We start from the raw sequence: 25,439 nt of genomic DNA on the forward strand, positions 1-25,439 counted from the left end.
ATTTCCATTTAACTACACCCTTTTGTGCAGCAAGAACCTGCACCAAACGGATTGATCCACATTTGTTTTTCTTGTTTCTGAAAAGCACAATAGTCACAGATTTAAACTAAGTACAGAAAAGTCTAGTAATCAAGATCCATGTAACTTACCTCAGGACAAATCAGCTTAGTCTGTCAACAGACAAAGAAGAGTCTGGAATAAACCAAATATGCACAGACTGTAAAGTATATCAGTTATGACTGATACGCTGTGCTGGGGGAAGCTCCTCTATTCCCATGGCTTGCACTGCTGATGAAAAATTGTTTGCCGTTATGGCATGTGTTCACATCAAGAGCACCCAAAGAGCTATATAACACCCATTTAACTGAGAAACAAACACATTGTAGAACTGTATTTCAATTACTTTTCCTTAGTGATATCATGTTAATTTGCACAGCTATAGGTTTCTTTTAACCATTGAAGTGACTTTACATGCACATAAGTATTGTTATCAAGGTCTTAACATATTAGCTACTATAACATCCAGGTGTCAGTATCCTCAGCAACATTCTAACTGATGTCAGACCAGCTTCTGTTGAGCTGTTCCTAATGACACTGCAGCAATGTGAATATTGCCCAGTTAATCTCTCGATTTATATGTTAAAAATGTAACAAGTATAGTTCATGCTATCTGGCTCTATCTAAACCATGAAATTCTACTCTTAGAAATTATTTTACTCTCTTAAGTTATATAATTTCTGACACTAAATGCTGATTAAGAGACATATTTGAAGCAGTCTGAGCACGGGCAATGACCAGGAATTTTAATTCAGTGGAACAAACTACCCAAAATAGGCACAATTTCTAACCATGGAAAGGCTGCACGCTGTACTTTACCTATGTATGATTTGTAAAGGTACAGACCAGTGGGAATTGTGCCATGAAAGGGGATAAGAATATCACTCTTTAGAGTCCAGATTTTTTTTTAATTATTCATCGCAATAAGAACTTTTTGTCACAGATTTGGCAAAGACATTCTCTAATTAACATAACATCTCAAGATTATTATATTTAAAATTTTACTCTTTGTTCTTTTAATTTCTGCAAAGGAACTATCTCTTTGAGCATCTAAAATTAAGCTGTACAAAAAATATATAATATTAGGAACAGTCCTCCAAAGCAAGGACAATAGATGGAACAAGCTTCTTTCATTTCTGGTTACAATGATTTGTCTAGTATAGGCAAAGAAAAAACTACACAACACAATTAATAAGTACACAAAGTACACAAGTGTGTTTATTACATTTTTGCAAGCACTTTGTTCTACATTTCAAAAACGCCACCATCAAGCTGTTGGCACATTTATGTACAAAACAGATTAATTGTAATGCCTGCTACAAAGCATTCTTTGTGAAAATACAAACTCTAATACCAGAGAAAAGCCAAAAGCATTAACATCATTACATGAGTTTAAAAGACATAGTTTTAAAAATCAGCACAAACGTTTTAAGACACAAAACTGAAACACTACAATATAGAATCCAAAAAGAGGTTCCTAATACTTTTTGCAGAACTGTAATACCGGTACTGCACATTATCAGAAAACTGTTGACCCCATAGGACAGCCTAAGTGTAAACAAACAAAAACAAACAAACAAAAAAAAAATCAAACAAACAAACAAAAAAAAAACCCAAACCCCCAAATCAAAAACACAATCAAAAAAAACCCCAAAACAAGCAAAAGAAAAGAAAAAGGAAAAAAATTTCAATCAACTAATACTACTTAATGCATTATCATGCCACAAGTAACTATAGTATTACCCTCTACTTACTACAAGAATTGTTAAAAATTACTGATGATGCATGACTAGTAATCATACAAAGAAGAGTTTTACTCAAGAAGTTTTATTAGAAATGCACTTACACTGAGAGAATTCACAATGGTCCAATAAGTGCACAAAACTACCTAAGATTTTTAACACTGACAAAAATGTCTTGTCAGGCTACATCACTTTAAAAGACACTTTACAGCATTCTTGTAGCATTAGAAATAGGCAAAAAAAAAAAAAAATCCACCAAATTTGGTCCAATAATACTGACTTTTCTTAAATAGGGGTTTTTGCGCTTTTTTTTGGTACAAGTAATTCTTTCAAATTAAGATGAGCTAACTTTCTGATAACATTTTCCTATCAAAATAAAGGTTCAAATATATTACTACACTTTCAAATAATAAGCTCTGTAGTGGTCTTTCACCTTACTTCAACGTAATACAGGTAAACCAATGTGTAGGAAAGCTAGAAGCCAAGCTATAACATTTATGGAAGTTTCCTTTAATATATCTTTTACAGTTCAGACAGGTGCAATCCATTTAAATTTTTAAAGCAGGTAAAAAGACATCTGACTCCTACAGCCACTGTATTTGGATATATTACTTTCATAAATGTAGCTAAGCAGTAATTTCTTACATCATCACATGAACAGCTCCAATTTAGCATAACCATCATTGAATTAAAGAGAGATCATTCTGTAAAAAACTATGGATAACTATATCACTTAATTAACAATTGTCTATATACCATAACTCTTTAACAGGTAGCCGTGGTATTGAATTCCTTCAAAAGGCAAGTGGCCATGCATTGTTAGCACCACGGTTTGCATGCTCACAATACAAACAGGAATTATCACCCATGGAACTTTGAACAAGAGAATATTCTTTAAAAACATCAATAATAATACAATGTTAACAAAGATAAGAAGCACTTTTTTCCTTTTTTTTTCTTTTTTCTCTTTTTTCTTTTTTTTTTTTTTTTTTTACCCACTATTACAAATTTAGAAATTGCACCTTTGATTGTTTAAAACGTTCTTAGGACCTTCATTCAAGCTGATTAGGGTCCATCTGGCGAGTTTTCCAAATATAAAGGAAAGTCATCAGAATTTTTTCTTTATATATTGTACATCATGTACAATGGTCCCTTTGAAGTATACCTGTAGTTAAAGTAGTTACTTAACTCAAAACTAAAAAGTATAAAAAGCTACTTTTTTTTTTTCAAAAAACATATAAGAAACAATGCAAAAGGTGTTATGCATAACACATACAAAGTGATTAAAAAAATCAAACACATATTTGTATTTGATAATAGTTTAGTATCCTTGATCTAGCAGAACTAATTAGCTTAAAAGGATTCAGGAAAGGCTATTTAGGAGCTTTGTGGTACAGAATGGTCACACAAAGTAAGAACTAATTAAGAAACCAAGTGCTAGACAACCAAGAATTGTACATGGGTGATATGTAAGTCACCCAAACTATCTTTTGTGAGAAGCACTTTCAATTGTTTTTAAAATGGTTGGATGGCCTTTAGTTAAACAACAAAGCATTCACATGTTAGAAAGTAAGACAGGGTTTCTTTTATGTGTAAGCATTGAGCCGCTCTTTAGAGCGAGTAGAATGAATATCATGAAGCTCTTGTTCCTCCTTTGATTTAATATCCTCATATTTTTGCATTCTGCAAGCATCTTTCACATAGGCCCAGTTGGCAGACAAGACCATGAGATAATGGACCTGCAAGAGAGGAAACACAAAGTCAGGAACCCAGAAGGCTCGTCAGAACAGCGCACATTCAGACTTGAAAGCTATAGGTCAGAGACCGGGTTTTCATCAGAAGGAGCTAAGCACGGTTAAGTTCAAGAAGTAGTACAGCAATGTGATTGAAGTTCAAGCCTGAGCTTCATTAATCAGATTACTCAGCTCACAGCTGTTATTCTTACCATGACTAGGAGTTGGTAGCAATGGTTATAAAAAAACTTAAAGGAACTGAAAAATCATCAAATAGTCCTTGCTTTACTATTTCAGCTACTCTGCAAATCTACATAAAGAAATGCCTTCTGGTTATTTCTTGCAGACTTTCCCACACTGAATCACTACTTGCAAAGTAGTTCCTTAAGAAAAAGCTATGCTGTCAACACATCATAGTCTTACAGTTACATATCTAATACAATTACAGAAAGATTTGCTACTTCTTTCTTAAAGTTAGCATTAGCTTCCCATTTAGCCATAACTTCTTTAATCTACAACCCCAGCTATTTTTTCAAAACAAGCTAATCTGGCAAAAAAATGTCAAAAATTGAAAAATATGGTCAGCTAGGCAAAATGTGACAAAATATAGTTACAAATAAACTTGAGGTCTTAAAAGGGCACACACCTGTCACCATTTAATAATCTTACGTCACTGTTATATTAATTATACGATTTATGTCAATTTTTAAAATGTAAAGAAAAATTTTAAAGTGCTTCATACGATTTTAAAAGACAACTTCTGTATACATCATGAATGGAGCAGAAATGATGTTCATGTTTCATGTAAATTTTTGAATATGTAAAAATACTTATTTTTAAAGAAAACAAAATTAAGAGCTTTCCAAGCGTTCCATCCAAAAATGAAATGAAAAATTATCTGAAAAGATGGTGAAAAAAACCTCACAGCCTGTGGTTATTATACAACTTATTTGCCAGTATAGGAGACTGGACCCGACTCACTTGTAGCTAACGCAAGTCACTGGAAGAGCTATGATGGGGATGACAGAAAGGCTGTGAATACATCTGAGGATTAAACACCAATGTAAATGATATTGGCAATATTCTTACATGAACAACTGTTTTTTTTCACAGGGCTTTGAATAAAATTAATCTGAAAGTCAGTGAAAAGTATCTTACCAATAAAAATATCATGTTCTGCAAATGTTTTCCATCATAAATAGAGGATTTAAAACACCTTATTTGCCTTTGAGATGGAGCTTAGTTTCTGTTGGAGCAAAGAACTGCTCTCCTGTCCACTTCAGCTTCCCAAGTCTGGGCCTTTTAGGACATCTGCAGACTTTGAAAATTTTCCTTTCAAAGGTGGACCTCAAATGTCCTACCTTCAGTCTGCTGAATCTCCTTGCAGGGAGCCTCTGACCTTCTCAAAACTTGTCTCCCTCTCACCTTAAGACATGCTCTGTAGGCTCTGTATTCAGCCAGAAAATAAAAATTTTCAGTAATGGAATTTAGCTGGTTTATTCTACTACTCTCTGGATATTTATTCCTCCTCTAGCAGGCTTTCAGATACTTTCTGATAAGAGCATCCCTTAAATTGATTTTAATCAACTGCCTCAGAGTCCACAGATAATTTCCTGATATCAAAACGTTTCCACCCCTTCCTAAGAAATTGAGAAGCTAAACTAGGATGCAATTAGTGGAAAATGGATAGAGTAATCATAAAACCACCTTGAGATTATGGAAATTCTCCTGTTCATATCAGCTTGTTGTAGATCTATGAATATCTTGGATTCATACTAAACGAATAGAACCAACTTAGTATATTCTTTTTTGGAAATGCCGATGTTGGATTTTTTCACAAATGCTTGGTGGCAACTGTTGCTGATTAATGCAGGATAATGTACATTTCTTAATCTGTGTAATTAAGATCAAGGAAAGCATTCTGAAACCCTTCACAAGATCAAATGTTTTTGGTGTCTGTTTTTGTCCTGGTGGTTTATGGCAAGCTTTCATGCAGTTAATCCTATTTGAGGAATATGGACTGAGTTGAGGAGCCATAAAAGAGAAAGAGGTGTTCAGAGAATCTGTCCATTAGGAAAAATATTATAGATAGTAGTATTTCTACATATCTTTAGGGTTTTCTTAATAACTTATATCCTGGTTTTGGCTGGGAGAGACAATTTTCTTCTTAGTAGGCACAGTGTGCATCACAGAGTGCAAGCCATAGTTTGCTTTCACCTGGAGGGGCATCTAGTACACCTGGAATCAACTGCCCCAGAGGTGGAAACACAGCCCTACCATTTGCCATGGATTGATGCAGGCTGTGCTGGAACAGGGTGAATCTCTGGCACACCTGCAGCACTTTGATGATAGCATCATATGGGGCAATACAGCAGAGGAACTTTTTGAGAAAGGGAAGAAAATAGTCCAAATCCTTCTGAAAGCCAGTTTGGCATAAAACAAAGTAAGGTCAAGGAACCTGCAAAGGAGATACAGTTTTGGGGGAATAAGATGGCAAGATGAACATCGTCAGATTCCAATGCATGTGATCAACAAGATAACAGCAATGTCTCCACCAACTAGTAAGAAAGAAACACAGGATTTCTTAAACATTGTGAGGGTTTTTTTTGAGAATGCACGTTCCAAATTACAGTCTGATTATAAGCCCTCTTTGTCAAGTGACCCAGAAGAAGAATGAATTCTAATGGGCTCCTGAGCAATGACAAGCCTTTGAACAAATTAAATGGGAGATAGTTCATGCAGCAGCCCTTGGGCCAGTCCAGGCAGGGCAAAATATAAGAAATGTGCTCTACACCGCAGCTGGGGAGAATGGCCCTACCTGGAGTCTCTGGCAGAAAGCACCAGGAGAGACCTGAGGTCAACCCCTAGGTTTTTGTGGCCAGGGATACAGAGGATATAAGGCTTGCTACACTCCAATTGAAAAAGAGATACTGGCAGCTTATGAAGGGGTTCAAGCTGCTTCAGAAGCGATCAGTACTGAAGCACAGCTCCTTCTGGAGCCCTGGTTGCCAGTGCTGGGCTGCATGTTCAGAGGGAGGGTCTTCTCTATGCATCACACAACTGATAATGCACGAAGTAAGTGGGTTGCACTGATCACACAATGAGCTCAAATAGGAAATCCCATGTCCAGGGGTCTTGGAAGTGAACATGGACTGGCCAGAAGACAAGAGAAAGAGGTGACACTTGCTGAAGAGGCCCCTCTGTAAAATAAATTGCCAGAACATGAGAAGCAATATGTCCTGTTTGCTGATGGATCCTGCTGTATTGTAGGAAAGCATTGGAGGTGGAAGGTGGCTGTATGGAGTCCCCTACAACAAGCCACAGAAACTGCTGAAGGAGAAGGTGAATCAAGTCAGATTGCAGAAATGAAGACTATCCAGCTGGCTTTAGACATTGCTGAATGAGAAAAATGGCCAATACTTTATACTGACTCATGGATGGTGGCAAATGCCCTGTGGGGTTGGTTACAGCAATGGAAGCAGAGTAACTGGCAGCCTGGAGGTAAATGCATTTGGGCTGCCACATTGTGGCAAGATATCACTGCCCTGGTGGAGAACCTGGTTGTGAAGGTACGTCATGCAGATGCTTACGTACCTAAAGGTCAGGCCACTGGGGAACATCAAAACCACCAGCACATAGATCGGGCTGCTAAGATTGAACTGGCCCAGGTGGATCTGTATTGGCAACATAAGGGTGAATTATTCATAGCCCAGTTGGCTCACAACAACTCAGGCCATCATGGAAGAGATGCAACATATAGACAGGCTCGTGATTGGGGGTGGACTTGACCATGGACACTATTGCACAGGCTATCCATAAACATGAAATATGTGCTGCAATTAAGCAAGCCAAGCAGTTAAAGCCTCTTTGGTTTGGAGGATGATGGCTAGAATATAAATATGGGGAGGCCTGGCAGATTGACTATCCCACACTCCCACAGACAATGGTGGAAGGAACCACTGGATGATTGGAAACATACCCTGTGCCCCCATGCCACAGCCCAAAACACTATCCTAGGCCTTGAAAAGCAAGTCTTATGGCAATCTGGTACCCTAGCAAGAACTGAGACAACAGAACTCATTTCTGAAACAACTTCATAGACACCAGGGCCAAAGAGCATGGCATTCAGTGGGTATATCACATGTATCATGCACCAGTCTCTGGGAAAATCAAACAATACAACAAAACAATACAGTGTAAAGACTAAGCTGAGAGCAATGGGTGGTGAGACCTTCAAAACTTGATACAGATTTAGCAAAAGCCACTTGGTTAGTCAGTGCTAGAGGGTCTGCCAGTGGAGCTTGCCCTGCCCAATCAAAACTTACGTACTGTGGAAGAGGATAAAGTCCATGTAGTCCACCTTAAAAATACACTGGGGAAACAGTCTGGGTTATTCCTGCTTCAGGCAAATGTAAACTCATCCATGGGATTGCTTGTGCTCAAGGACCTTGATATACTTGGTGGGTAATGTGGGAGGATGGGGAAGTTTGATGTGTACCTCAAAGGGGTTTGATTTTGGGTGAGAATGGCCAATGAATTAAATCGTATATACTGCTATAAAACACTATATATTATCACTTCCATGGCAGCTATATGTGCACCATGGCACCAGGCACCTCACAGCACCTGTCTCTGCCACTCCAGATCTGGGGACCTGAATCCGACTCCCTTTCATTTGCCACATTAATGAAGAATGAACATTGAGGAAGAGACCAGACGAGGGCAGCAGTGATGGATTTGTAACTGACTTCAACATGCAACAATCCAACACCAAACACCGTCTTTCCTGCAATGAAAGGCTGTTACAACACATGGAGCCCAATGCCATGGACTAAATGAATTCAATGGGCTCTTATAGGGGTGGTCCATAGACAAAGGGAATGATATATGTGTACAGCAAAAGACAGGAAAGGTGATGGTATACTGGAAAGTGTGGCATCATGTAAACGGTATGGAATAAGGGTAGATACTGTCCTGGTTTCAGCTGGGATAGAGTTAATTTTCTTCTCAGTAGCTGGCACAGTGCTGTGTTTTGGATTTAGTATGAGAATAATGTTGATAACACACTGATATTATTAGTTTTTGCTAAGTAGCGCTTACTCTAAGTCAAGGACTTTTCAGTTTCCCATGCTCTGCCAGTGAGCAGGGGCACAAGAAGCCAGAAAGGAGCAGAGCCAGGACAGCTGACCCAAACCAGCCAAATGGATATTCCATACCACAGAACATCATGTTGAGATATAAACCTACAAACCAGGGGTAGTTGGCTAGGGCCACTGATCGCTGCTCAGGGACTGGCTGGGAATCAGTCAGTGAGTGGTGAGGAATTGTATTGAGCATCACTTGTCTGTTGGGCTTTTTTCTCTTTTTCCTGGGTTTTAGTCCTCCCCCCCCCCCCCCCCTTTTTTTAATCTCAATTGTTGTTGATTATTTGTTTTTGTTTGTTGGGGTTTTTAAAGTACTTTATTTCAGTTATTAGATGTTCTTATCTTAACCCCTGATTTTCTCCTTTTCCCTATTCCCCTCCCCATCCCACCTGGGGCAAGGCAGGGGGGTAGTAAGCAAGTCACTGTGCAGTACTCAGTTGCCAGCTGGGGTTAAACCACAACACTACAGCACAACCTGTGATGATAGTGCAAGTGCTGGAGACGGCAGCATGTACCATGTTACTCTGGGACACTGATCACGATTTAGCACACAGGAAAAATAAATCCTTTGTATCTAACTCAGCTGTTCCAAAAGTTTTCACCATGAGTGGTCTCTGGATCAGGCATTTCTAGATCAAATAAGAGACACTAATGCTGAATCCCCATTCTGCTGAATGAAATTTCCTCCACAGTAAAACCCTTAAGAAAAAGAAAAAAAAAGAAAGAAAGAAAGAAAAAAAGGCTGATAATCCTAAGAATTTTGTCATCTCAGACAACTACAATTTGCATCCAATGAAAACACCAGTGCTTGTCCTTAGAGGGTAAGATTTCAATTAAAAAATTCAACCTGAACCTTGAACAGCTTGTAGAAATGAGAATCATGGAAGTGGGGAGAATCTGAGCAGTGTTCCCAGATCTTCCTGACCTTTTAAAACACATCTGTTAGAAAGCTTCGCAATTGAAGAGTACATGGCGAAAATGGGACCATGTAAGCACATTTCTTATCCTCACAAAATATTTGTTAAAGACCCAGTAAGAGACAAATTTAAACTTAACGTCTTGCAGTTTTACTTGGCATTTTTCTTCTATTAAAAAGTAGACAAACTCTTCAGAAGCTACATTGAGCACAGTCTGACCTTCACTAAACCCTCATTCTTTGCCCATCCCTTCCTTAAAAAAAGTTGCAAAACCAAACATGTGAAATAACTGCTGAAAACTCTTGGAGTTCACATTCACTAGAAGTAGAATGACTTTCCTGGAAACAGCTACTTTAGCTTATATAATCTCAAATACATATCCATGTTATGTAATGACATAGAAGTTTAACAGTCCCACTACCTTTGTTTTCCTGTTTAACACCAAGTTCCTAGATAACATTGTCACACTAAGGAGGTCATCTCTAAGTGGCTGTCTAATTGCATTTTGCAATTCCATGACCTGAATAGCCTGAAGCCAGTGGGGCCCTGTAAAGGCTTATTCAGATTGAAGCAGGGCAGCTTCCACATTCTGCCTCAGGATGTTTCAATTACAGCGCAGGGTCTTTTCCGCACCTATGAAACATTCCTGCTTAGATTTCTTCATAAGGTGCAAGTATGCTTTAACCTTCAAAACTGTAGAATTGTATCTAGGCTAGGAAAGGTTTTGATGTTTTGTGTTTTGGGGTTTTTTTCCTCTTTCCTTTAGGACATCTCATCATCTCAGTAGGGCAGAAGTCTATATAACTATTTTCCTCCCCTACAGGCATTTTATATCCTGCAGAATAGCACAGTCATACTGGGAGAGAAGGACCAGAGCACTTCTACATTTCCCTTCTTGTTTCAGGAGAACTGATTGCATCTCCATCTTGCAGTACTTAACTTCTATGGAAGTTCAAGCCGAAGAGTGCTGCTCAAATAGCAGCTTCTGAGAATGGAAACTGTATTTCATAATTCAGTTTGCTGCAGTGGCTTTAGGAAGACATCACAGGCAGGATGCTTACTAGCTTTACAGCCAACCCTTTGGGACAGTAGAGATTACATTTAAACTACTTCATGTCTTCTGTTTCTATCTGCCACAACACTGACAACAGTAAAAGTAACAAGTATTACTTCGATGGTTGTTTCTGTATCCATCTATTATCTGTTCAGACATAAGAAAGAATAGTAATGTTCAGAATCATGCATAGTCCAAATTAAGTATGATTCAAAATCCTGGGTATTTTTTCCTGTGCTCAAGACTCACAGAAAACATCTACAACATAAATAAATCTATCAAGTTTTTTTCATCTTGAGCTGAAGTCCAAGAATGATAAATTGTCAAAACAAACTATTTGACATTTTCCTTCTTTGCAAAATAAAGCTTTCCCTGATGTATACTTTAAAAATTACGAGTTTTTCTATGCATTGGTCCTAACTCATAGGTCAATTCTCTTTTTGAACCCCCAAACAGCATTCTCCTTTGCAGACTAAAGAGGCAGCCAGTGAATTGTGAAAAAACTCAAACATTCATATACAAATCTGAGACAAAGAGAGAGACTAAAATAGTAGGAATGGAAAAGTTGTGACTTGTGACCAAAAAAAAAAAAGATTTTTTTTTGTGGTTTTTGCACAAATTACTACAATTTTTAAAAGTGTATTTAAAAAATACAGTTTCATGAAAAGTATTTTGGTGACAGATGGTCTTAATATTTATGAACAAGCTGATTTCTTTGGTGAATTTCATGACAAATATTGACAGTAAAAGAGTTAAAGAAATCTGCACATATTTAATAATCTGGCACTTGCAAATGTCCAGAGGTGAGGATATAGTGGATAATATGAATGTCATTTCAAAGAGAAGATTTTACCAATTCAGTTATTCAGCAGTCTCATTAATGACACACTACTATTACTGGTAATAAATATAATATACTTTACTATTTCAGTCAAATGGACTGTTTTAGTTTAAAGTAACTGTTTGCAAGAAATGTTTTCAAAGTGCAACAAATTCATAAGCTTTCTCTTCTGTAGAGGACTGGTATTTTAATCTCATTTTTTTGTTAAGATGTCTTGTTAGATTTCATAAACATGGAGATCTGCTGCTGCTGTGGATATATAAAAGACTGACTTCATTAAATCCTACTTGTGATTATTCTTGCAACAGCATGTATAGTGAAGGGCATTGGTTCTCCAGCGACTTAAATAGCTTCTGCACACTTTGTTCCTCACACTAGCCCATTGCTGATACCTTATTACTTTCTACTAATTTAAGCATAGGATCTGGGGAAAAAAAATATTGTCTTCTTCCTATATGAGACATTTAGGACTTAAAAATTCATTCTCCCTCCCCTAAATTACTTCTTTCTTGATTACTTCTTTCTTGGGAAAGCAAACTTGCCTTAAAGAAAGAGAACCTGTTAGTATCTGCATGTCCAAGCACAAAATTCTGAACTTTCCCTCATGTCCTGTCCCTGGTCTTTGGGCTACTCTGTCAAGTATGAAGCACACTGCTCAACCTATAAATGTCATCCAGTATGCTGGTTTTAGAAATTACCACCATCAAATAGTGGAAGGTGCTAGTCTTCCTCAGGTACGCAACAGATCACAATGAGAGGTTAAAAAGAAACATTTAATTACAAAATTGAAATATATACAACACAGTTGCAAACATTTCATAAAGCATAAGGTTACCAGCACTTGGACACTACACAATTTACTAGCACTTAGACCCTTAACAGATTTCTGTTGAAACAGTTAGTGTTATCATGCCTGCTCTGTGCAGTCACACAATCCAGTAAAAAGCATACATGGGAATGGGTGACTTCAAAAATAAGTGAATAAGTGTGAGCCATTACAGTGAATTCCTAGTGGATTAGTGCTTGGTGTAAAGCATCTACGGCATCTTTGATATGCTACTGTGAGCTCTGAAGGGGTTTTTTCAAACTTCATTGAAAGTATCATGTATTTAACTACATGGGTCAATATACATACTTAATAAAAAATAAAAACTATCCACTGAAAATGCATTTGTTTTCACTGAAAATCTTTTGGCAGCTATTCTGATTCAAAACTCCTCTTTGAAATGCAGAACTGTTATCTGAACAAATTAGCATTTGATAATTACTACTGAATATACTTCAAAACATTACTGCACTGGAGAACTAAGGGTCTCTTGGATATACTTTCCTAACACTAATATATGTAACTATATGTATAGATGATAATAATTACTATTTGGTCACCATTTTTTTCAGCTTCCAGTTGAAAAATCTCAGTTTGGGGAAATCAATTAGATTATTAATATAATTATATTCTACTATTGTACTTATTATTTGTAGTCTTGAAACAAAAATTGCATTGAAAATATGTATTTTTCACTTAGGTATCTCTGCTCTGTTGGCAGGGTGTCATGTAATACTAAAAAATGGCAGAGAAGAAGAACAACAACAAAAAAAATCACTAATGCAACAGGAACAGTATTCCTAGTAGCATCATTGAATGTTCTCTGATTGTCCTCTTTTATAAATGTAATTCTAAGGAGAACAAAAAATAGGTTTTAATGAAAAATGACTAGTAGCAGTAGTAATAGTAAACACCATCACTAACACTTTTGTTATGGAATACATCAACACCAAATAACAGTCATTTTTCACCTCCCATTCCAGTGTGTATTATACAAACCCACACTGGTACAGAATCCCCATCCTAAAAATAACTTTATGTTCAAGCAGACACAGCAGACAAAAGACAGAAGAGCAGGGCACTAGCACACACACTTTTTTCTCAAAGAAACATGGTCATTGGCAAAACGTTATCAAATTTCAAGCAATCTTCATTATTAAAAAAAAAAAAGCATCAAAAATAAGTCCTGACAGAAAAAACGATGCATTCACATATACGTCCAGAATCGATAAGAGTCCATTCCTAAAATAGCAGTTTGGAAAGCCTGTGAATACCCAGAAAGGCTTATATCATAAAAGTTTATTACTATGGTTCTGAGACAGACAGGTGAGTTCAGATGCTTGTCTGAACACAGCAAGAGAATAGTAAAAATATTTAACATGTACTTAAAGGTGAGTGTTTTTTATTCAAAAAAAGTAATCATGACATTCTATTTCAAAGGGAATCCATCAATATATTTAAAAAAAAGATAAGAGAGAGTATTGAAATACAGAATTCTGGTTTAGTAATAGCATTGAGTGATAGTATGGAAACTGAAAAATTGATACTGAGTAAGAACCAGAATGTATTAGCAATTCAGATGACAACAGAAGTACAGTGTTGTGTACCTTACCATAGCAATGACTGCTGCTCCAGCTCCAGCAAGTGCCACAATGAACAAGTGGAACGTCATATTTAGCTGCAAAGGGGGACAAAGAACATGACTTTCATGGTGGTATGTTAAACAAAAGCTGAATAAAGTCAGAACAACGTTGAGAAATAATTACCTTCCTGGTGCCACCCTTCCACAAAAGTAATGATTACTAATATTTTTCCAAAAGATTGACATCACTACATGACATTGTGCTTATGCTTGTTTTGTTACAACACTTCTATCAGGGATAAAGTATAATTCTAATTAAAAATACTGTGTTTGAATCATAACAGGTTAAGAAAAGTAATTATTTTAAAATAAACAGTCCAGAACTTTTTTCCCTTTTTTTTTCATTTGTTTGTTTGTTTTGGTTTTGGTTTTGTTCCCCCAAGTTACAATACTACCTTATCATACCTACAAACGTTTGTGGTGGTGTCTCTCATGGCAGAGAGCCTGAGAAAACCTCATTTTCTCTAGTTAGCTGTAGCTTTCCATCCTCATATATTGATTTACTTCCCTTCCAAATGTGCCAATGAAATTTGATCATAGTGATATAACATAAACCAGGTTACCTAAATAATCCAAGTACACTACCTTCCTCACCCCATCCCAAATCAAATGATTACATTTGATTTTCATTTCAGTGATCTGGTTTACATAGCAGCCACTGAGTGCTGACTGCACAGCAAGGGTTAGATTTTCTTAGATGGTTTTGGTATGAAGGCAGATATTGTACCTTTACTCTAAGATTTATTTAAACAGTAAGACCCAGTGAAACATTCAGCAAAGGACCCTCTGACTAGAGAGAGGTCAAGATTTTAGCCTCTCTTTTTATTTTTAGATGTCATTTTGTTTGTCCTGTTTTCATCTTTGATCACTTAAAAACAAAACCAGCTGCACTGAAATAGGTGGCCTTTTCTTAAGGGAAAAGCTACAGAGATAAATGTACTCAGAGTTATTATCCTAACATACTGAAAGATTTGGTCAAATCCATTTGAAATCTTGACTCTCCTGTCACAACAGTAACCACAAGATCTTCAAACAGTGATTCATTATATAGTCCTATTCATTGTGCAGCAGGTGCATTAGATTTCAAAAGCATCTCAGTAAAAATATACATGACAATGGAATTCTTAAAAAAATAATAAAGTGCAAGTGTATTTACAAAACAAATGGCTGGAGAAATTGCACTGACTATATTTGGTACTTGGGAAAAGACTTGGAAAAGTACTTGCTGACTGTATTTTCCACTGGGATTTTATTTCATCACCATAGATAGAATTAGAACATTAATAGCAAGAAGAAAACACACATCAGTTACTTCCTACTGTAACATATATATTACAGATAAGCCAAAAATATTATCACATTTATTCACCTCATTAGAGTCACACATCTTGATGAAACTTTCTGATGTGGTGCAAACCTTCTTCTCCTCTCCAATAGTTACAATACCTGGAGCAGAATAAATATGCACAGTATTTAGTATTCTTAGTACATAACAGTTTACTTCATATGAGCCATAAAAGCTAAGAAATAAAAATTCTGGGCAGCTTTGCAGAAATCTTTAACAACAAAATCGATTATTTCTTGATGATCAGGGGGCTGGAGCACCTCCTGTATGAGGGCAGACTGGGAGAGCTGGGGTTGTTCAGCCTGGAGAAGAGAAGGCTTGGGGGAGGCTTATATTTGCCTTCCAGTACTTAAAGGGGGCCTACAAGAAAGCTGGGGAGGGTCTTTTTATCAGGGAGCGTAGTGATAGGATGAGGGGTAGCAGCTCTGAATGGAAAGATGGTAGATTTATGTTAGATATTAGCAAATCTATCTAATAGATAAGACATTAGCAAAATTATTGTGAGGGTGCAAGACACTGGCACAGGTTGCCCAGAGAAGCTGTGGATGCCCCATCCCTGAAGGTGTTGCAGGCCAGGCTGGATGTTCTTTGAGCAGCCTGGTCTAGTGGAAGGTGTCCCTGCCCATGTGGCAGGGGCTTTGGAACCAGGTGATCTTTAAGGTCCCTTCCAAACCAACTCATTCTATGATTCTATGACAATTTCACTCAGCACAAAACTTACACATCACCTATTTAGCAAAATCCCTGAGTAGGAAACATGCAGGTAATAAATTTCCCACCATTTTTCACAAGGTGTTCACTCTTGATTTTGATCAGCACAATAATCAAAGCACCAGAAAATTATTTGCGACCAGTATATGTACATACTATGTTGTTCACAAACGTTCTCAACCTTCATGCAGACAAATGTGCCATATCTTGTTTTCAGACATGTTTATCTAGAACAAAGTTCTTTCACAAACATATACGTTATCATAATAATAGTTTCTTTATCAGCAAGAATAACTAGGAACTGCTACGTTGCTTCCTTTATCCAATGTCCAGATACTAGATCAAAGACTAGCATGAAGAAAACTGGTATAACTGTTATCATGAAAAATGGTACTGCTCTTTACTATTAGTAATCAGCAGGTTTTACACTGAATTTAAAGGAAAACAGGTATGTTCAAAGACCACACTTTTTATATGTTAGTGTTCTATGCACATTATAAATAGAATTAATAATAAAAAATAGGCACAAATATTAGCAAAATAAAAGGTCATAGAAAGAATTAATACTCTTGATGACAGCTGTACAGATAATTGCTTTCCAAACTCACCTATCATGCGGGGGGGCGGGGGGGGGGGGGGGGGTAACAATCAATAAATTTTAATTCCCCCTTCCCTCGTGAAAGGAATAATATGAAATATTTTATTTTGTTTCAGGATAAGTGAAATGTTTAATATGAACCAAACTGTTTAATTCCCAAGTGATACAGCATTATTTTATACCTCAAAATAACAATTAAAAATATACTGTGATTTTATATTAGGCCAAGTCAACAAAAGAAAGACTCGAGGAACTGCCTGATGAGACTATGATTACCCAAAGCTCTGTGGGCTGAGAAACCGTTGAGTCCAGAACATCTAGATTCAAATCAGTCTCACGGTGGAAAGGAAGTGAATCACCACCAACATGAGAATTATCAGACTTCTAAAGATTCTGAACACCCTTTTGTCCAAATTTCCCATCCCCTCAAAACACACAGGTGCATATCCCACTTTATTCTAATCTCCACAGTTCAGGCTTTAGCTTCTCTCTCTCTCTCCCCACCAGCCTCGTAGAGTGTTACTATTTGTATTGTGACTGCTCATCAAAATTTTTGCAGGCACTGAATCTTGTCCTGTCCCTATTCACCTCTGCAGAGACAGATGATAACAGGATCTCACATCCCCAAATCAGTTTCCTACCACAAGATTAAAGAGTCATTCTCCAGATAAATGATGAATTAAGCATTTTAGACAAGTTGCAACAATTCCAAAGGAAGAGACTAAACAGAAGCCCCAAGCCAAATTTCCAGTGCTCTGGGAAGATGGACAGTGTTGATTCAGTTTTGTCAGGCCTGGAAATGCAGTGCATCTCTAAAATACTGCCTTGATTAGTGGGTAAAAGGATAGAAAGAGATGCTTAACAATTGTTTCAGAAACACTGAAACAGTTCATTTCAGATGCATGGAAGAAATGCAATGGGATGCTTTCTTCCGTGAAACCTTGCTCTACATTTATTGCTCTTCATTCACGTACCATACTGGCGAAGATCCAAGCAGAGATTAGCTCCGTCCACTACAGTTGCATTTCGGCAAATGGTCCACAGATTGAAGTACATGTAAACAGGCAGAGAAGTGAAAGCCGTAACACCAAGCCAGGCCAACATAAAGATGTATGTCAGCATAATAAACTGCAGTAAAAGAGGGAAAAACAAAACCAGTGGTAAGTCAGAACTTAACTGATACTCCATTGCAAAAAAAGAAACGTCGGAGCAGTAACAAATGCATCTCTGGGTTTGCCTGTTTCTGTCCTTATTTAAATTACATTTTTGGTCTGATACTCAATTCATGATCTGGTCAAAGTGAGTGACAGAGCACTAACATGATGTTTCTGAAGAACAAGCAGTTATGTTTCCAGAAGTGCAAGCTTAACTCACATTCCTGTCAGTCACTCTTGGTCCTATGATTGATGCAAAGCACCACATCTGAAGTACAGACAGCTGTGTGTTTTGTGAAGCATGTCTCTCCCTCTCTCTCATCACCACTATTCCAGAGTTAAGACAAGAGGCCACATGGTTGTTTTTTCCACTATCAATCATAACGCAAAAAAACCAGAATGAAATACTATAGCTTTTGCTTGCTTCTGCTTTTAAAATCTGGGCCTTAATAAACACAAGTCATTATCCGTGGCTGCCACAGAATCTCACTGGCAAATCAATTTTTCATTGAACCAATGAGACAATGTATTTGCCATTTTGTTACTGTCTGTAGACATATTTGGGGTCGACATACAAGGGAATTTGTCATTCAGAACAAACTAAGGACACTTACCTCTGTTAATAAGAAAAGCATTAAATTACAATGCTTTGCAACATGTGTTCTCCAAAGGCTGTATGTTTGGGGTTTTTTTAGCCATGAGCTTAAAGAGTATAGTAATCTGCTTTTAGGAGGCATTTAACTCTACTTGCCTTCAGGACCAGTAGTTACGCTGGCATACCCAGTTTTGCATATATGTAAGTATGCTACATTACTACTCTGTTGTTAACCTGAGATGACTAACAGACACATTCATCAATAACAAATTTCCTTTTTATTTTATGCTGTGGAAAGACTATGAAGAAGTTACATGGTTAAATGTGGAAGATAAGTCAGCCTCTAAACGTCGAATCCAAATAGCCGCAAGATATGATGGCTTCAGAAATGTTGATGAATCTAAACACATTTCTGAAACAAAAATGTTTCACCACACTAACATTTTTCTAGTTGCTTAACCACAGAAAAACATTGACTCTGAGAATAAGAAACAAGAGATATTTTTGAAAGCTGAATAAGCTGGTCTAAAACCTGTTTAAAATTAAACCTTAAAGAGTAAATAAGGGGAAAATGGAAGATATTTTCTAGTTCTTTTTTAATGTAAGATCTCTCATATCAGGCGATAAAGAAAAAAGCCTAATATAAATACAGATTTTTTGTTACAGAAATCAAATAAGGTCAGACACAGAAGAGTTGTAAATAGTAGTAAAAATTGTTGGAGGGGTGGTTTGTCCATGTGAACCTGATCAGGAAAAGCAATCCAGAACGACAAAAGGTTTGAAGTTTAGGTGAGGTAGTTTAATTACTTTAAAGTTATGGGATGGACATTCTCAAGCAGTATTAAAGGGACCTTAACTTGATTTACTTTAACTCACTTCCAAAGGGTACTAAATAAAAGCCATTTTAATTCAGCGGAAGTGTATTTACATAGGGATTTAATGTAGTTTAATTAATCCAGTTTAAAAATCAGTTCAGATTAATTTTTCTGATTGTCCCTAGGTAGATGAGTCTTGCAGCAGTAGTTTGAAAAGCTGAAGAATTAATAGCACTAAAAATAATTATAATAAGGATACAGGAAAGTAAAAGATAAAATGGAATAAAGAATTGAAGTATTCTGTTCAAAACTTTGGGTATCTGCTTTCTATCCTTTTCTTTATTTAGCACTTAACACTTCAGCTTTATCTGCCGGTTTGTAAGTTATGAACCATTTTAACTTTTCCTTTAACATCAAACTAGTTTAAAAGGGAAACTGATGTTTCTAATTTATGTTTAAAGATTTTTGAAAATGTATTCATGCAGATAATGGCTGTCTTCCCTTCCAACTTTTCCCCAAAACACACTTACTAGAAAGATAACTGATAAAACAGAGAAACTGATAGCAAAGTCTATAATAAATATACATGCTTGAATGTTACAGTAGACTTTTCTATGTGCCAGTTGCTTCATATAATGGAAATTCTATTCCATCTACTGCAGATAAAATAGTCAATACAAGCAAATACTTTCCTATACCCACTCCTGTTTATCTTTTCATTATCGCTCCTTTATTGTTTTCTCTTTTTTTTTCTTTCTCTATATCACAGTGTTAAAGCTATTGAGACAACATCTGGTTCAACCCCAGGCACTCATTTACAAATAATTACTTGGAAAATTACTTGGAAATGTAGATTCACTTCAAGGCTATGAATTTCCAACTAAAATGCCATGTCTGATCTTTATTATCAAGCTAGAGTTGTACTTAATTTTTCTAAAGAAAGAGCAAGAAACGAGAAAAACGCCCTGTGTTCTCAGAACATCCTTTAAAATCTCAGTTTGTTATATTCTAGAAGTATTTTAAAAGTAAAACCAGCCTTCTAGCTTATATCCTATGAGTTTGCCAAAAACAGGTAAGTCTTATTTTTGAGCCTTCTTCCAGAATTTCTGGCCTAAATATTATTTAATAAATTTAATACATTTCTCATTGTGGTACATGCATAATAATAATTTAATGGAGAATCTTTAAATCTTTGATATTAGTTATATTACTAAACTCTAGTAACTGTTTTTAAGACTGGGCTCCATAGATTCATGCATCTTCCTATTCTGTGATTACCACCAAACAAAGTAAAAAGATCAGCCTTACTATGAGCATTACAATTCCTATTTAATGTCTTTTTGTTTTCTGATCTGTAGTAGGGATAAAACTCTCTGTAGCTTTGCTTGCTTAAAAATCTGTGCTGAGAAAATACAAAGCACTGGTATAGCAAAGAGGGGAAAAAACAGAACTTAATAGCCTCTAAAAAAAATATCTGCCTTGGGCAATAGAATAAGAGCAGGAGAAATCTGTCAGATGATGGCTGCCGGGAGTCACAAGAGCTGCCTTCTTAAAGAGAATTGCCTGCTTGTTTATGGAAGGGATTCTCTTTGGAAAACATGATTCTGTTTGGTTAAGTATCTCAGAAAAAATGAATCAAATGCTGATTTCATTTTAAAAACATATTTTTTAAAAGGAAGAACTTCATTTTTCCTCTTTCAGTCACTTTCAACTGAAGAGCCAGTGGCCAACGATATGCCCAAATCCATGTTATAAAACCAAGAAGACAACGCGGTGGGGGAGGGCAGGGGGGATAAGAGACATTTCCTTTGTTTCTTGTAAGAATAACTAAAATGCAAAACTTCAAAAATTCATGTTAAATCACTTGGTTGTTATGAGTTATCCCTGGAAGCTGCCATCACTGATATCTGTGAAGCAAACCACAAATATGTTATCTGGGCAATAATATACTTTCTGCTGTAGGAGCAGTACAAAGGAAAATATTAACCTTGCAAAACAAGTTATTAGTTTCTAGCAACACGAGGTGTTAGCTTATAAATTCTTGTTATAATGGGGTGAAATTGTGATGTTTACTTTTTTTTAAAACCACAGTGAAATATTTTTTTTTTTTGATCATTTTCTCTGCTATTACAATCTTCCCTTTTTGCTCTAGAGACCTTACAAGAAATGCTTAAGGAGCCTGTTCACTCCAGGAATTAAACTCAGAACACAATCTGCTGAGATTCAAAGGGATCTTTCTCCTTTGAAGTAGCATTCTGTTATGTGACAAGTCAAAGATTTATGAAATAGCAGTACAGCATCTTAAAGAGGTATCACAGTTTGTTCTTTTGTATGCTATCTATTGCGTTGGTAGTGAAAATTGCTTTCTCTGATCAGTTCAATTTTCACTGAAAGCAGCTAAACACATAAATCAAAAAAAAAGCTGGAACTGATAGTGAAATTCATCTACCAAATCGTGAAGATAAAAGTTCATTAATCAATACTCGGTTCACATCAACAAAGAATAGCTAATGTGAATAATTATTTGAACAAAACAAATCTTCAGCCTTTGGAGCAGATTTCTTGTACCAACACCATGGATGGCAATACCTTCTTGCCAGATTTTATAAGCTTTTCACTGCCAGTAATGGCTTTCCTGAATCATAATTTATCAAAGCAAGCAAATCATCAACCTTTCTGGAAAGATTTTTTTATAAAATCTGTTGCACAGACCAATGTCAGGAACTGGAGATTTCAGAGCATGCTCTGAAATGGTATGTATACAGCACAACAGCTTTCATGGTGGGCATAGCTCTCTGAAATCCTGTTTCCATGGAAAACATTACCCAAATCCTATTTATTTCAATACAATCGAGATTTCAGTTACTACTTTCTTTTTAAAATGCACGGGTATTTGTCCTGTGAAAAGCACATTCATTGAATTTCAAACACTTTTCTTGTTTTAGTTTTGTTATAGATATTTTCATACCCCTGAAGAAACATTTTATGATTGCTTCAGTGACCCTAAGGACAGAGACAGTGAAATTGTATCTAAAAGGTATGAGAGACTGATTGGCATGGAAATAAAGTAAAATCCAGTCATTTATTGTATAAGGGCACTGCTGCTTACTACAAAAAAATAATATGGAAACATAGCAACAAAATCAAAGTGCCTGAATAAAACTGAACTCCAGAAACCTCATGCTGCTGTGTAATTTTATCTTTGTTCCAAACCACTTGGCACCCTACATTTACACTTCTCAATTTAATCATACACTTATTTTATATGAATTCCCTGACATGAGCTCTCAACCCAGAGTTGTAAGAAGATGTACACCTTGCTGTGTTTATATCTCCTTTAGATCTATTATCCTGTGACACGCAGAGAAAACTTAATTGTTTACTTCCAGATTGATGATCTAAGAGGTCCCTTCCAGACCTCCAAGGCTCAGAAATTCTCTTTGACAGTTTTTGCCAGAGATCAGAACTACGTTTATAGAGATCATGTACCTCCATCCTGCCAAAAGCCTATTATGCTTCGTTGTGAAACCCTATCACCTGAAGATGAGCCCAGGGTTAGCCCAGCTGCCTCTAACTGGAGTACCATGAGGCACCTGACCTCCGCAGCGCGTTGTGCAGCCCTGGTTCTGCATGCAGTTTTCCAGTTGCATGTCAGAACGAGGCCCTGGGGGTCATTTGATGGCAACTCAGAAACATGAACAGGCAGGTCTTTTCAATTTCCTCCAGAATTGCCCTGTCTCTCTGATGTCATGTTCACTTTCAATTGTCTATACACGTGATTTCAATACTAACAGAAACTTATTTAGCTTTAGCACTTTGTGCAGCTTTCAATTCATAAATGACCTTCAACTTTCAGGCCTTCTGCCTCAGTCTTGTCCATTTTTCCTAGGAGAAATTCCTCTGAGTTAACGCTACTGTCTCCTTACCTTCTGCATATTCTGCATAAATACATTTACACATTCTTTTTAAATTATTCATTGCAGTTGCCACGTATTTTTTTCAAATGCTGAACTTTGTCTTGAAGCTGTACCGATAAAGTGCATATTTCCTTCTGCAGTTTACAAGAAGTCAGACTTAAAAGTACCACTACCTCAGACTTATTGTTTAGTTGCATTCAGTTTTCTATAATGCAGGGTTCTGCCTGCTACATTACATCTACAGTCCAGGCTCAGTAACATCCTTTGATCAAGAAATTGTTATCATACATTAGTGTAAATATCAGATATTTTGTTCCTAATCTGTATTCTTACACTACAGGGTTTAGTTATTTATAGTTTTGGAATGTTCAGAATTAATCCAACAGAAATCTGTAATTTTTGCTCTTTTAGAGAAGAATCTCTGCATAAATACTTCAACCTCTTTCAAATGTTTTTTTGCAACAGCATCTTAAGTGTATAGAGAGCATGAAAGAGAACAATTGGAAAACTCACTGAGTTTCTTGGGAAAGGATTTTAACATTGCAGAATCTAAAACAGCCTTTGTTACTTAATCAAAACTGTTAGGTTCTCTAGAACCAGCAATACTATTCTTATTTATTTAGATCTAAATACACCAGAAATTGAAAAACTTATACAGATGTCTTTAAACTTGTTGGTATAATAATGCCTAGTATGTTACAGATCATCCTTTGCCACCCTAGCCAACCTCTCTACATCCTATTCTTATGCACAGTATGAAATCTAAATAAGTTTAAGGACTGCTAAGTACCTCACAACCAAATGGCCTCCTCTAACATTCTTGTTTCATTGCTAACTAGCATCTCCTACATTCACACCTCATTCCAAAACAGAAATAAAAGATGAAGCAAAAGTATTTCAACTTACCTCATTTTACATATAATGCTGCTGGAAGAGAGAGATTGATGTTCTGATATTATCACTAAATGCACTATAAATCACAGAAAATACACACTTAGAAATTCTTTTCTGCTTGGTCTAAAACATCACTTTCATTGCTAACAATCACTTGTTGGACATTTATTATTGTCTCTACAAAACGTGTTCAACCTCTCTCTCTCTCTTTCTGACATATTATATTCTCAGGCACAGCTCCAAGAGTCTGGTTGAAACATGGATGCATTTCATGCTATGCTATTACTGTCATGTGGTTGATTCTTCTTGGCTTGGATTCAAGTCAACTGCTTCAAGAGGAAAAAAAAAAGCGCCAATATTTGTCCAAATTTCTATTCATAGTGGGACAGACTTCTCAGATTTGCCTAATTGCAATTCATCCATATACTAAATGCTACCTAATGTGACATTCCTTAGATTGATAAAAGTTATTATGAGAAAACTATTAAATCCCTGAAACTAAATTTTGAAGCATCCATTTTATGAAACTTTATATGGGGTTTTTTTAAACATTTTTCTTCTACAGACATTTTAGATCAATGAAAAACTGATTTTCACAAAATTAAAAGCAATTCACACTTACTTTCTGCTCTTCATCTGCATATACATTTTTCTAATATTTATTTTGAATGTGTATTTCAAGGTTGAAATATGCTACACATGATGTCTATTGCTTTGTGACTATTTAGATGGTTATAAAAAGCTGGTTTACTTTCTGATTTACTCTGAATTGATATACTGGTATTAGCGAGGGAAGAGATTTCCACAACTGCATCAGAAACACAGAAGAAGATTCTCTAAAAAAATGATTCTTTTTTTAACTTTGTTTTGTAAACATAGTCAGTTTGAAGAAGATGGCTTTGCATTGATGCAAGAGTAGGTTTTCCCTGAAGATTTTATAATTTATCTTTCCATCTTTCCTGTAATTTCATATAAAAAAAATACTTTTTTTTAAACCCACGAATCTTTTTCTAGAATATTGATGGTTTTGTAGCACTGTGCTGCTTAAAATTGTTAACATTAGTTGTTTTATATGTCCTTCAGGCGAGACCATCATTTTTTTTAGTCCAACAGGCTTCTGAAGTCCTACGGAGAGCATTGGATCTTACTGCTATTAAACAGCAGCAGAATTTCCTGTTTAATTTCATAATATTCCAGATAGGAATTATCTCCTTTTTTGCAAAATGTATATGCTTATATTTTAACATTCTTGAGGTTTTTCTCTGCCTTCCATTTTTCTTTTTGGTCATGTTTCTAATACTTTGAGGAACTCTCTGGGAATATAGCTAAAGTATTGGGTTTGTATTTAAATGTGTTTACAGATAAATAATCTGGTTTTAAAACTACTTATTTTAAAAATTGAATAGATATCTTCATTAAATACTGCTTCTTCACGGGTTCTTCAAATGGTGTTC

General features: G+C 36.2%; 1 protein-coding gene across 2 annotated transcripts in view; it reads right to left on the reverse strand.

The window, feature by feature from the left end:
* Positions 1-1,253: 1,253 nt before the first annotated feature.
* Positions 1,254-25,439, reverse strand: part of GPM6A (glycoprotein M6A) — a 139,651-nt gene continuing 115,465 nt past the window's right edge. For both annotated transcript variants that reach the window (XM_037389971.1, XM_037389962.1), the window contains exons 4-7: positions 17,585-17,738; positions 15,326-15,402; positions 13,927-13,992; positions 1,254-3,538 (exon numbers count right to left, since the gene is read on the reverse strand). In XM_037389971.1, the coding sequence (XP_037245868.1) occupies positions 3,386-3,538; positions 13,927-13,992; positions 15,326-15,402; positions 17,585-17,738 (450 nt within the window). In that variant the 3' untranslated portion in view covers positions 1,254-3,385. The remainder of the gene's footprint in view (positions 3,539-13,926; positions 13,993-15,325; positions 15,403-17,584; positions 17,739-25,439) is intronic.

This window comes from Falco rusticolus, chromosome 1, assembly GCF_015220075.1.
Source record: "Falco rusticolus isolate bFalRus1 chromosome 1, bFalRus1.pri, whole genome shotgun sequence".
Lineage (NCBI taxonomy): Eukaryota > Metazoa > Chordata > Aves > Falconiformes > Falconidae > Falco > Falco rusticolus.